Source organism: Eptatretus burgeri, chromosome 3, assembly GCF_056783735.1.
Source record: "Eptatretus burgeri isolate ZD-2024b chromosome 3, Ebu_testis_v1, whole genome shotgun sequence".
Lineage (NCBI taxonomy): Eukaryota > Metazoa > Chordata > Myxini > Myxiniformes > Myxinidae > Eptatretus > Eptatretus burgeri.
In genome coordinates, this window is record NC_140963.1 from 126,155,043 (window position 1) to 126,167,542 (window position 12,500).

Genomic DNA, 12,500 nt, shown 5'->3' on the forward strand with positions numbered 1-12,500 from the left:
ATTTGATCCTTCTTGACTGTCAACCTTGCAGGGGCTCTGCCAGCAATGCACTGCTCAGTTCCAGCCGGGACGGTGTCTGCCGAGTGTGGTTGGAAACAGTTGCACCAGAGGACCACCTGCATGAGGCCATTGCCCCTTTGTGCCAGAATATTGGTGGTATGTTGAGTCCAGAGTTAACTGCTGGCAATGCGCACTCCTGCTCAAGACTCAATCGTGTGCACCATATGCAGAAGGTGAAGCCCAGATGGGTTCATGCAAATGATTTCCTTTTCTTTCATCCTGAATACTGATTGCTGTCGACTGTTCATCGATCATCCTACCATAACTTGAGATGTGTTTGTGTGTTTGTTTGACTTTTATACACTCCTGAATCACTGAAAGGAATGAGTTGAAAACAGGTGGTTGTACTCAAAGGGTGCATTGGAAGGTTTATGGGTAAAAATTTTTTTATTAAGAGTCCATGAAGTTCAGGGGAGGAGAAGGAGGACATCAATTCTCTCGATGTAATTGATATAGCCCCACCTCGTGGCAGTGGATGTGATAAGTGCACTAAAAAAGCCCAATTCCATGGGAATTAACCTGTCCATGATGGTTGTTTCATATATATATATATATATATATATATATATATATATATATATATATATATATATATGTATATATATATATGTATATATATGTATATATATATATATGTATATATATGTATATATATATATGTATATATATATATGTATATATATATGTATATATATATATATGTATATATATGTATATATATGTATATATATGTATATATATATATGTATATATATATATGTATATATATATATATATATATGTATATATATATATATGTATATATGTATATACGTATATATGTATATATATGTATATACATATATATATATATATATATGTATATATGTATATACATATATATATATGTATATATATATATATATGTGTATGTATGGCGACCAGGGTTGCGTCAGGAAGGGCATCCGGCGTAAAACATGTGCCAAATCACTATGCGGATCGGATGATCCGCTGTGGCGACCCCTAACGGGAGCAGCCGAAAGGAGAAGAAGAGGATATGTGTATGTATATATGTGTATATATATGTGTATATATATATGTATGTATATATATATGTATATATATATATATATATATATATATAAATATATATATGTATATGTATATGTTTAGATTTATATATTTATATCTTCTTCTTCTTTTGGCTGCTCCCGTTCGGGGTCGCCACAGCGGATCATCCGTTATGATCCGCATAATGATTTGGCACAGGTTTTACGCCGGATGCCCTTCCTGACGCAACCCTGGTCGCCTCTAACAACACAGGGATATGGTACACCTATTCTAACCGGGGCATACACCGGGCCCAGTACACTGGTACTCACTTCGCCGACCTCGGAAGGATGACAGGCTGAGTCAACCTCCTGGTGTGTATTAATTCAAGCGGCCAATGGGGCTTGAACTCAGGACCTTTTGGATCCCAAGCCGCAACCCGAACCACTACACATACACCAGGCTTAGAGATTTATATATTTTTATATATATATATATATATATATATATATATATATATATATATATATGTATATAGGCACTCCTCACTTAACGACCTCCCTGTTTAACGACTGCCCGGACTTACGACCAGTTCTCCGACCAGTCGGTATTGTACGCTGTACGAGAACTTTGGTTGTGGAAAAGGCGGCTACCGTCCGGAACAGATCTTCAATGTGGATGAAACCAGACTTTTTTGGAAGAAAATGCCCGAAAGGTCCTACATACACAAAGAAGCTAAAACAATGCCCGGTTTCAAGGCTTTTAAGGACAGGGTCACGTTATTGCTGGGAGGAAATGTCGCTGGGTTCAAGTTAAAGCCTTTCCTCATCTATCGCTCCGGGAACCCACGTGCATTGAAGCAGGTTAGTAAGCATTGCATTGAAGCTTTGAAGCAGGTTGAAGCAGGAACCGACATGCATACTAAAATGTTCATCTGAATGTCTTTTTTTTTGTATCTTTAATGTTTTTTGGTACATCATTTTTATAATTTTTGCTGATTGTATTTTTATGTTCTGTAATAGGTAAGATTTATGCAATTTAAAAAAACAAAGTTATCAAGTTGGAGTTTTCTTGAGACCTTTTCTTTATTCAGAATAAATAAAAACGATTACCTGTATTTACAGTATGCATACCAAAGTAATGTATTGTGCCGGTGCGTCGGCCACGAGCGGACCGCTCTGACGGAGCCGCAAGTCGAGTCGGCCCGACCGATTGCCTGGAACATAGATCACCGCCCGGATATCTCCGAGGCCGACGGGTCCTTGTGCAAGAACCGAAATACGCCAATGGGCAGACCACGTGGGGTAGGGTCGATTGCCAATCTTCAATTTACCGAAATACCCACGTGATCCAACTACCGGGGTATTCCACCCTCGACGGAACTCGTACGGAACAAGCCGCTGAAGCGAGCCTGTCCCGTGCGTGATTCCGAGCGGCTTCATCGCCGAGAACCGTCAGTCCCAATGTCCCCCTTTTACGGCAAGCCAATGGCTTTCTAACTCCCAACACACGAAATGCTCAGTCAATGAAAGAATCGACGCGACGAGCTGAAAACATTCAACAATTGGGGTATTTATTAATAATAATGGGGAACGAGGGAAGCACGTAAGAGCAGAACTATACCGACTATACGAAATGCAGTGCAATCATTTTCAGCACACAAAGCACTTAACAGTTTCCTACTTTTTAGACGGCCCCATGGACACACGTACGCACTCACACACACACACCCAAGAAATGGTGGCTGATGCCTTTAATAACGGACTCCAGCTCGGAGGGACAAATGAGCTGAAACCCAGAACCTATCTCGAACCTCTCCACCTCGTGTGGTCTTCAAGCTGTTCGGACCCGGGCTCCAGCGAGAGCGAGCTGGATCCAATCGCTGTGAGCCGCGATCCTTCCCGAGCTCCAGCGAATCGTCTCGCGCTTCCGAACACGTGCTGGTGAGACGAGGCGCCGATCCTTTCCGTTGATGCGTCGCTATCTCGAAGAACCACCTCCAAGATGAGGCTGATGAGTCGCACCAAGCGGAGAACAAAGAGCTCCACGAACCAAGAAGAGCCAGCCGAGCAACCAGCTCAACTCTCTTCCGATGAACAAAGCCTCTCACAACACGAACCAAGAACTCCAAGCCGAGGAACCAGCTCAACTCTCTTCCGATGAACAAAGCCTCTCTCAACACGAGCCAAGAACTCCGAGCCGAGCAACCAGCTCAACTCTCTTCCAATGAACAAAGCCGACTCTCTTCGACGAACCATGCCAGAGCCCAAAAAGCAAACCGAGCCAAGCAGAACCCGAAGGTCTGCTGAAAAGCCAAGCCGAAGCAAAAAGCTTACTAAAAGCCAAGCCAAAGCAGAAAGCCTTCAAAAAGCCTCCTCCATAACCCAAGCCAAGCAGAACCCGAAGGTCGACTGAAAGCCCAGCCCGAACAAAGAGTGTCCCTTTTTTATTCCTATCCGCCCCCTCCCCCGCTCCCAGCGTGACTCATGCCCTCGTGATCCATCCCCCACTCAATCATGGGTGGGAGGGAGTTGTTGACGTCATGAATCGGGCGACGAAGGGCTCTTCTTCCTCTTCGCAGAAGAGGGGGAGGGGCATCTCCATTGTGTTCTGATCGCTCCGTAACTATTAAATTGAATCTCAGCACACTTAATCGATTTCTGCCCATTAAACAATGGAAGGTGAACTATCTCGGGAACAAGCACTTATCGACATAACTAACTAAAGGAACCTGAATGTTGTGTGCAATCGAATTCCCAAATTCGTAACAGTATATTAGAGCTGATTTCCTCTATTCTGTTTATTACAGTATACAGTACACTACTGTATAAACATTTAAAAATATGTCCTCGCTTATCGACCAATTCGCTTTACGACCGAGTCGTAGCAACGGAACTCGGTCGTTCAGTGAGGAATGCCCGTATATATATATATATATATATATATATATATATATATATATATATATATATATATATATATATATATATATATATATATATATATATATATATATATATATACATATACATACATACATACATACATACATACATACACATACATACACATACACATACACATACAGATACACATACACATACACATACACATACACATACACATACACATACACATACACACATACACACATAAACACATACACACATACACACATACACACATACACACATACACACATACACACATACACACATACACACATACACACATACACACATACACACATACACACATACACACATACACACATACACACATACACACATACACACATACACACATACACACATACACACATACACACATACACACATACACACATACACACATACACACATACACACATACACACATACACACATACACACATACATATTTTGACATGTATATATATATATATATATATGTATATATATATATGTATATATATATATATGTATATATATGTATGTATATATATGTATATATATATATATACATGTCAAAATATATACGTGTGTGTGTGTGTGTGTGTGTGTGTGTGTGTGTGTGTGTGTGTATGTATATATATATATGTATATATATGTATATATATATATGTATATATATATATATATGTATATATATGTATATATATATATATATATATATGTATATTGAAAATTCTCTAAAGAAGAGATTTGCAGGCCAACTGATAATGAATTATTCAGCCAGCAAAAAATATGGTGTGATAGTCCATAGCACGGCCATTGATTATTCATCAGTGGAAACGGTTTACGATTTCAAGTCATCACCCGAAGGGCAGGTAACGAAAGCCGCTTTAGTGATGCAGAAGGCGCTGAAGTCAGTGAATAAAGAGCCTCTCACTGATCCGCTCACAATTGACTAACTGAAAAAGGGTGAAGGTAATCCACCTGATTTGGTGAAGACATTTTACAGGGTCCTATTTGGTGGTCCCAATGTCAAAAAGAATTCAGATGCTGTTAAACGCCGAGCTAATGCCGCCAGTCAAAGGTGCGCTCTTCATCGTATCAGGGGCCACCATGAAACCTGTCAAGCATATTATGATCGTCATGGCGCTGAAGTCTCGCACTGGAAGTCGCCGTGTATTGACCATCTTGAATCAGCCCGGATACTGTATCAACTACACGGCAACCGAGGAGCTGGAGACCGAATTAGCATATTCCATTCTCGACAGGAAGCTCAATTGCCCGGATGGAGCTGAGGTGGATGAACTGGTGGGTCTGGCACTTGACATTTCCGACGAGGTCGTACATACCCTTTCTGGAGTAAACACATTGCACGATACCATGGGTATCTTTTATCAAACCATTCCCGCCTGGATCGGAGTACCCCTTGAAGAAGTGTTTCCCGAGGAGTCGATGCCCACTGTGTCGTCCCACAAACGGCGGCCAAGACGAAAAGTAAATGTCCAAAGTGCGGCACTGGAGCCATATCGGAAGAAACCCCGCATGGACCGCTTCACGTATGAAAACATGGGTGTATTTACTCGAGCTGATAAGTCTCAAAACACGATAAAGGTGGACTTTATCTGGATGGCTGCACATGCTCTTGAGATGGAAAATATTCCAATGTGGGCCGGCTTCACGGGTCGTTTATATGTTGACCACCTCCCTAAACAACGTGTCCTCGACATGAAAAACATTCCGGAGCCGCCTACGAGCAAAGATGTCATTGCCAGACCCTTAAAGTGACACAGGCATGCACTGCCGAGCTCGGGCAGAGGTATGGAGTCGTGACTTACGACTTGGATGTGGCAAAGAATGCTTTGAAAATCCAATCCACTGAAAGTCCAACATTTGATGATTTATTCATCCTGTTCGGTGTTTTCCATATCTCAATATGTCTATTCAGAGCAATAGGAAAGCAAATCAGTGAATCCGGAGGACCACAGCTCCTGGTTGATGCAGACGTCCTTGCATCTGGCTCAGTACGTGGCTTCATCGAATGCACCAACTGCAACCACTGCAAATGTCTGCACCCAATGTTTGCCTTAGCCTTGCGCGTTCTTCACTTCAGAGAATTTCTGACCACATACGAGAACTTCGACGAATTCGTTACTCTGAATCATTCCGTGTATATGACAAACGCCCAGTCAATGGAGACAATGGCTGAATCTCGGGTCATTAATGCAGTGCAAGATGAGATGAGATGAGTTGGTGCAGAGCACACTAGATGGCGAGTTCGGCAAAACCACACTGTTTTGGTTGCAGTACGTTGGCTACGTGGATTTGTTTCTCATCATGGACAGAGCTGTCCGCACGAATGACGTTGACCTGTTCATTTGGGTGATTACACAGGTGACTGATGTCTTCTTTGCCACAAACCGCCACTATTACTCAAGATGGATGATGAAATAGCTTGATTTACTGAATATCGAGTTTACACACCCTGGACTGATGGAGATGCTACGGTAAGGGCTGTTTTCGTGTCGCAGAACAGAGAACCAGTTCAGCCCACTGCCCATAAACCTGACCCTCGAGCAGACTGTCAATTGTGATGCTTCTTCAAGGCAGACGGGATTTACGGCTTCAACCAACAGTTACAGCGGGCACCTCCAGTGGAGCGTCACGAAAGGTACTCGAGCCGCGCTCATCGGCGTTTTATTCAATATGGTCGGGATGCTACGAAGAAACGATGCACAGGCGGAACTGTCTGCAAGACGCATACGGCGAGATAATACCGATCTACAGAAACTGATGAAGAGTATCCAGACATTGGCATACCCATTCAAACTCGATATTCTTGATCTGATCAACGTCAGTACGGGAAAAAGCACGACCACTGAAATCACTGAGTCACTTCTAAATATCGCTCATGGAGGTCGCAAGCGACACATTTCATTCATCCAAGAATGCGCTGAAGATGCTGACAGATTTGAGAAGCCAATCAAGAGAAACCAACTCAAGACATTTTCAAATCAGGAGCGAAGAACCCAAGGGCGCAAAATCCCATTGACAGACAGCTTCAGTGTACCAGAGACTTGTTCGGCAGAATAGCCATTGTCGTGTCACAAAGGAAAGTCGATCTAGAGTACCTGCTTTCTCACCCTCTGACGCCAGTACCTCTCACAATTTGTAAAACGGATGGAACAATAATGCACAAAGAAAAGAGCGCCCTTTCTCTGTACTTGAACAAAAAGTATCACAGCATGGAAGTCCACCAGCTCTTGATGTGCACGTTATTGACGGTAGCTACCAGCTCCGACTCCTCCCACCAACTTATGGAGGGTTATCGCAATCAATTCTTCACGCTGTTGTTTCATACCCATCCACGAGGGTTGATATCGTCTTCGACACCTATGAACAACCTTTGATTAAAGACTGTGAACGGGAAAGACGCGGTGCTGAAGATGTATGCTACACGATCACTGGCCCAGATCAAATCTGCCCTAAGGATTTGAATAAGGCTCTGAAATCTACGTCATTTAAACGCCAGCTACCACAATTCCTTCTGAAATATTTGGGAGACCAACGTCATGCCCATGCGCTCCGTGACAAGGAAGTTTATATTGGAGTTGACGATGTCTGCGCACGCTTCGCTGTGGAGGGTGGTCAGATCCATAAGTCTGTAGTTGGAGAACTATGCAGCAATCATCCTGAAGGAGACACGAGAATCTGCCAGCACCTTATGTACATCAACGAGTCACAACTGTCCGATAACGATAATGTGGTGATCAGGGCATCGGACACTGATATCCTCGTCATACTCCTCCATCACGTTCACGAAACGACCCAAGGTGTATGGATGGAAGTTGGCATATCAGGTCGAGGTGACAGAAGAGATGTGAACGTATTCCAGATCACAGAGGTATGTGGACCCTTGTTATGCGCCGTGCTCCCTGCGTTCCATTCATTCACGGGGTGCGATTACACTCCAGCCTTCTCACGAAAGGGGAAAAAGCGCATGCTCGCTATTCTGGAGAAAGATCAACGGTACCAGAAAGCTTTCGCAGAACTAGGTAGAGAAGCGCCCAACGAGACTGTGGTGCAAGCCATTAAAGACTTCACGTGTTTGTTGAACGGTGCCAAAAAGCCCATGGCGCTGAACAAATACAGACACTATGTATTTGAAATAGCGTACGCTCCCAAGGACCCTGCCAAATCATTTGCAAAAATGAAAGGTGTTGACGTGAGTGGCTTACCACCTTGCAAGGCAGAGGTGAGACAGCAAATTAAAAGAACAGTGTTCATGGTGAAATACTGGCATGATGCTCACCTCAACAGTGTGACCAAAATACCTCGTAAGGGTTGGGAGTTGATTGACGGCACATCGTTTTGTGTGGTTTGAAAGCGACCAACTTCCAGACGATGTTATTCCCGAAAAGCAGAAGGAAGACTATGAAAATAGTGATGGTGATGATGAACACGAACAGATAGACGAAAGTGCTTTGTTAGAAGATGACGACTTGGATGACATTGATGATAGCGATGACACTGCTTTATGACAGCATTTGCTTGTTCTTTTTAAGTGTCTGATTTGGGCCCTTTTCCAGCACCTCCTCTAATTGTGCCCTTCTTGTCTTTGCAGGCCAAGGTAATTTTTTTTCTTGAGCAGTGTTTTTGATGATTTGGACATAATAGGAGTATTCTAAGACTACTTTAGAGTTCGTGCTTAAAAGTTTTATCAAACAAACTGGGGGCCCTTTTTGGGGCCTTCTTGCTCAGCCAAGCCTGCGTATTTTCATCCTTGAGTTGTCATTTCATGATTTCAGTTCAATAAATCGATGATTTCAATTTTCATTTTTCGCATGCTCGATAGTTTGATTAAAAGTACAAAAGGGGCCTTTTTCAGGGACCTAAAACCTTTGAAGGCCATGGTGGCCGAACTCAAGAAACGGTTTATTTAGTTTTTCATGCCATGGGCCATCAAATGACATCTTGAAATCTTTCGTGCGCAATACTTTAATTAAACGTCACTGGGCTCTCCAACTAACTAAAAATAGAATTTTTTAAGAAAGGGGATGTTTGCACTTTATAACGTGTTGCTGCTGCTGCGGATGTCCTCTTGTTTCTGGAAATGTTGAGGTGAAGGAGGTGGAAGAGTTATAGAGGAGGGGATCCTCAGTGATAGATGACCTTGTTGAAGATGTTGGTGTTGATGTTGAATTGGAGAGGGTATGAGATGCGGAAGAGCTTTTTGACCACAATATGTTGAGGGCTCACTGGCATCTTCCTTTGGATGTTCTTTCCCTTTCTTTTTTTGAGAAAAGGAAATCAGTCGTCTGAGCTGCCTTCATCTGCTTTTTCGGGCATCTCTCCCAAGATGACCGAATAAAGCCAGACCAAATGTCCGTCCGTACGTCCGTCTGTCCGTAAATTTTTCTTTCCGATCATGATGAAACTTAGTATGTGGCGAGAGGTCGATGAGTGTTGCACAACGATATAACTTTTGTCCGGGTTCAAGGTCAGGGTCAAGGTCACGAGGTCACGTAAGTTATAAAAATCGCCATTTTCAAAACCTATCAAGTCTGCCATTCTACAAGATATTGAGCAACTGTTTATTGATTAATTATGATAGTAAAAAATATTATCTTGTATCTAACTGGACAGATTTTTGAATTTCCGTCCCGTTTGGCCGCCACGTAACCTGGAAGATGGTCAAAAACACCTCCCGGTACAAAGAAAACTTTTTACTTCCGATCTTGATGAAATTTGGTATGTGGGAAGAGGTCGATGAGTGAGACCCAATGACATTTTTTTTCCCAGATTCGAGGTCAGGGTCGAGCTCACGAAAGTTGTGAAAGTTGCCATTTTCAAAACCTATCTCGTCTGCCATTTTAGGAGATATCTGGCAACGGTTCATCGATTATGATAGTATAAAACATTGTAGAGATGACCGTCACCCCCACACGGGCTAATTTTTATTTTTGAATTAACTTATCGCAACTGAGGTCCACTTGGACATTTCAGGCCACTCTTGAGCTGCATTCTGTGTTGGGTTCATCTTCATCAAAGATGGCGAGACCCTTATCAGAGGTGCAAAGCCTCCACCATCATCTTACTTGTGAGAGTGCGTAGTGGCTCAACCTCTTCACTGTCTGCCTCTGACACCTATACCTGGCATTCCTTTTCCAGCATTAGAAGGTCCTCATTTGAGAGCTCCTTCAAGTATGAATCCAGCCACTCCTCTACATCACCCCCCTCCACCCCATCAAAGCCGAGAGTTTTGACCATTTCGACGATGTCACATCATGCTTTTGACAAATCATTATTCACGCTGACATGATTGAAGCCATGAACAAATTGAGGACAAAGTTGCTCAACCTCTTCACTTTCTGCCTCTGACACCTCGATCTGGCATTCCTTTTCCAGCATTAGAAGGTCCTCATTTGAGAGCTCCTTCAAGTATGAATCCAGCAACTCCTCTACGTCACCCCCCTCCACCCCATCAAAGCCGAGAGTCTTGGCCATTTCGGCGATGTCACGTCATACTTTTGACGAATCATTATTCACGCTGAAATTATTGAATTGCCATTCATGCAGGAACATTGGACTTCCTTCCAAGACTCCTCAACATTGCATGGGGCATTCCTTGTTGTAAAGGCCTTCCAGAATTTCTTTACAGTCATCTGATTATGATCAGTTGATTTCACCAGGTTTGCAAATGTTATTCGGAGATAATATGCCTTGAATGCAGCAATCGCTCCCTGGTACATGGGTCGAATTTGAGATGTTGTATTTGGTGGAAGCAACACAACCTTAATATTTTCGGTAAAGTCCTCGATGGAGGTTGGATGAGCTGGAGCATTATTGAGGAGGATGAGAATTTTAAAACTCAAATTCTCCTTCTCACAGTATTCCTTCAACTCGGAAGCAAGCTGGGAGCTAAAATATTCACAAAATATTTTGCCCGTTATCTAGCTCTTGGCATTTGAATACCATTAGACAGCCAAACATTTTTAACATATCCCTTCAGAGCCCTGGGATTTTCTGAATGGTAAAAAAATTAAAGGCTTCAATTTTCAATCTCCTTCAATCATGACGTGAATCACCTTCAACTTGCAATACAATCGCCTTCATTTTTACTTCAATAGTGATGGCCTTCCTCTGTCTTTTGCTTACACTACCAACCTCGCTACACCAGAGACGCTTTCCAGTCATGATTGCAAAGGCTACACTTATTACAGCGGCATAATTCATGTGCAAAATTTTAAACACTTCACCAAATGCATGGAGCTGAGATGGAGGGTTTCCGGAATCTAACTGAGTGAGAGGAGGGCGAGGGAGGCAATCTATCGAGCTGACATCAGCTGTTATAACGAACACGTTTGGTTGTTGTTCGTATACAAACGCAATGCCTTCATGGTTGGCTTGTAAATGCAAAAACGGAGGAATAGGCCACAGGGGGCAATTGCATACTGGGGGAAATTATCCTTCATCCCCATATAATTAACACTGCACCACCCCCCATGTGGTGACACACAACACTTAAGCTCACAGTTTCCCTTCTTAATTTACATCGAGATGTCTCCGACACGTCCACAGACCAAAAAACTCTCTTCAATCCGAACTTTCCTTTGAAATTCCTCCATCTTACCTCCACAACTGTAACTATATATATATATATATATATATATATATATATATATATATATATATATATATATATATATATATATATATATATGCATATATATATATATATGCATATATATATGCACATATATATATATATATATATATATATATATATATATGCATATATATATATATATGCATATATATATATATATATATGCATATATATATATGCATATATATGCATATATATATATATATATATATATATATATATGCATATATATGCATATATATATATATATATATATATATATATGCATATATATATATGCATATATATATATGCATATATATATGCATATATATATATATGCATATATATATATGCATATATATATATATATATATATGCATCTATATATGCATATATATATATATATATATATATATGCATATATATATATATACATATTGTTACAGAAATGGCCCTTATGGGACTACTAAATATAGGATTAGCTCAGATCCCCCATTAAATGCCTGTTTAGCTGGGTTGTGTGGTATAAGGGACGTTGTATGTGTGTCGGGAGGTGTAAGAGACTTTTTGTGTTCGTGCAGTGGTGAAACGAGATCCCTCTTGTTCCTACCCCATCCCGGGATAGGCCCCTCCCAGCCGGCTGAGAGGGGGGGCCTGGAGAGAGGGTGTGGCTTGAGGGAGGAAGTGATGCAAAGAGGGAGGAAGTGACGCAAAGGGGGAGGAGTTTTTTGGTTTTCGCCGAGAGAGGCGGGCTGGTATGTCGAAGGAGAAAACAAAAAGAAAGTGTGGTGAAACTGGGAGCGCAGTCGTGGCGCCGATCGGCTGTACAT

At 41.9% G+C, this 12,500-nt stretch overlaps 1 protein-coding gene across 3 annotated transcripts in view; it reads left to right on the plus strand.

Moving 5' to 3' along the window:
• LOC147030931 (dmX-like protein 2) overlaps positions 1-12,500 on the plus strand; it is a 504,858-nt gene that overhangs the window by 101,670 nt on the left and 390,688 nt on the right. For all 3 annotated transcript variants that reach the window (XM_085875495.1, XM_085875494.1, XM_085875496.1), the window contains one exon: positions 32-233. In XM_085875495.1, the coding sequence (XP_085731621.1) occupies positions 32-233 (202 nt within the window). The remainder of the gene's footprint in view (positions 1-31; positions 234-12,500) is intronic.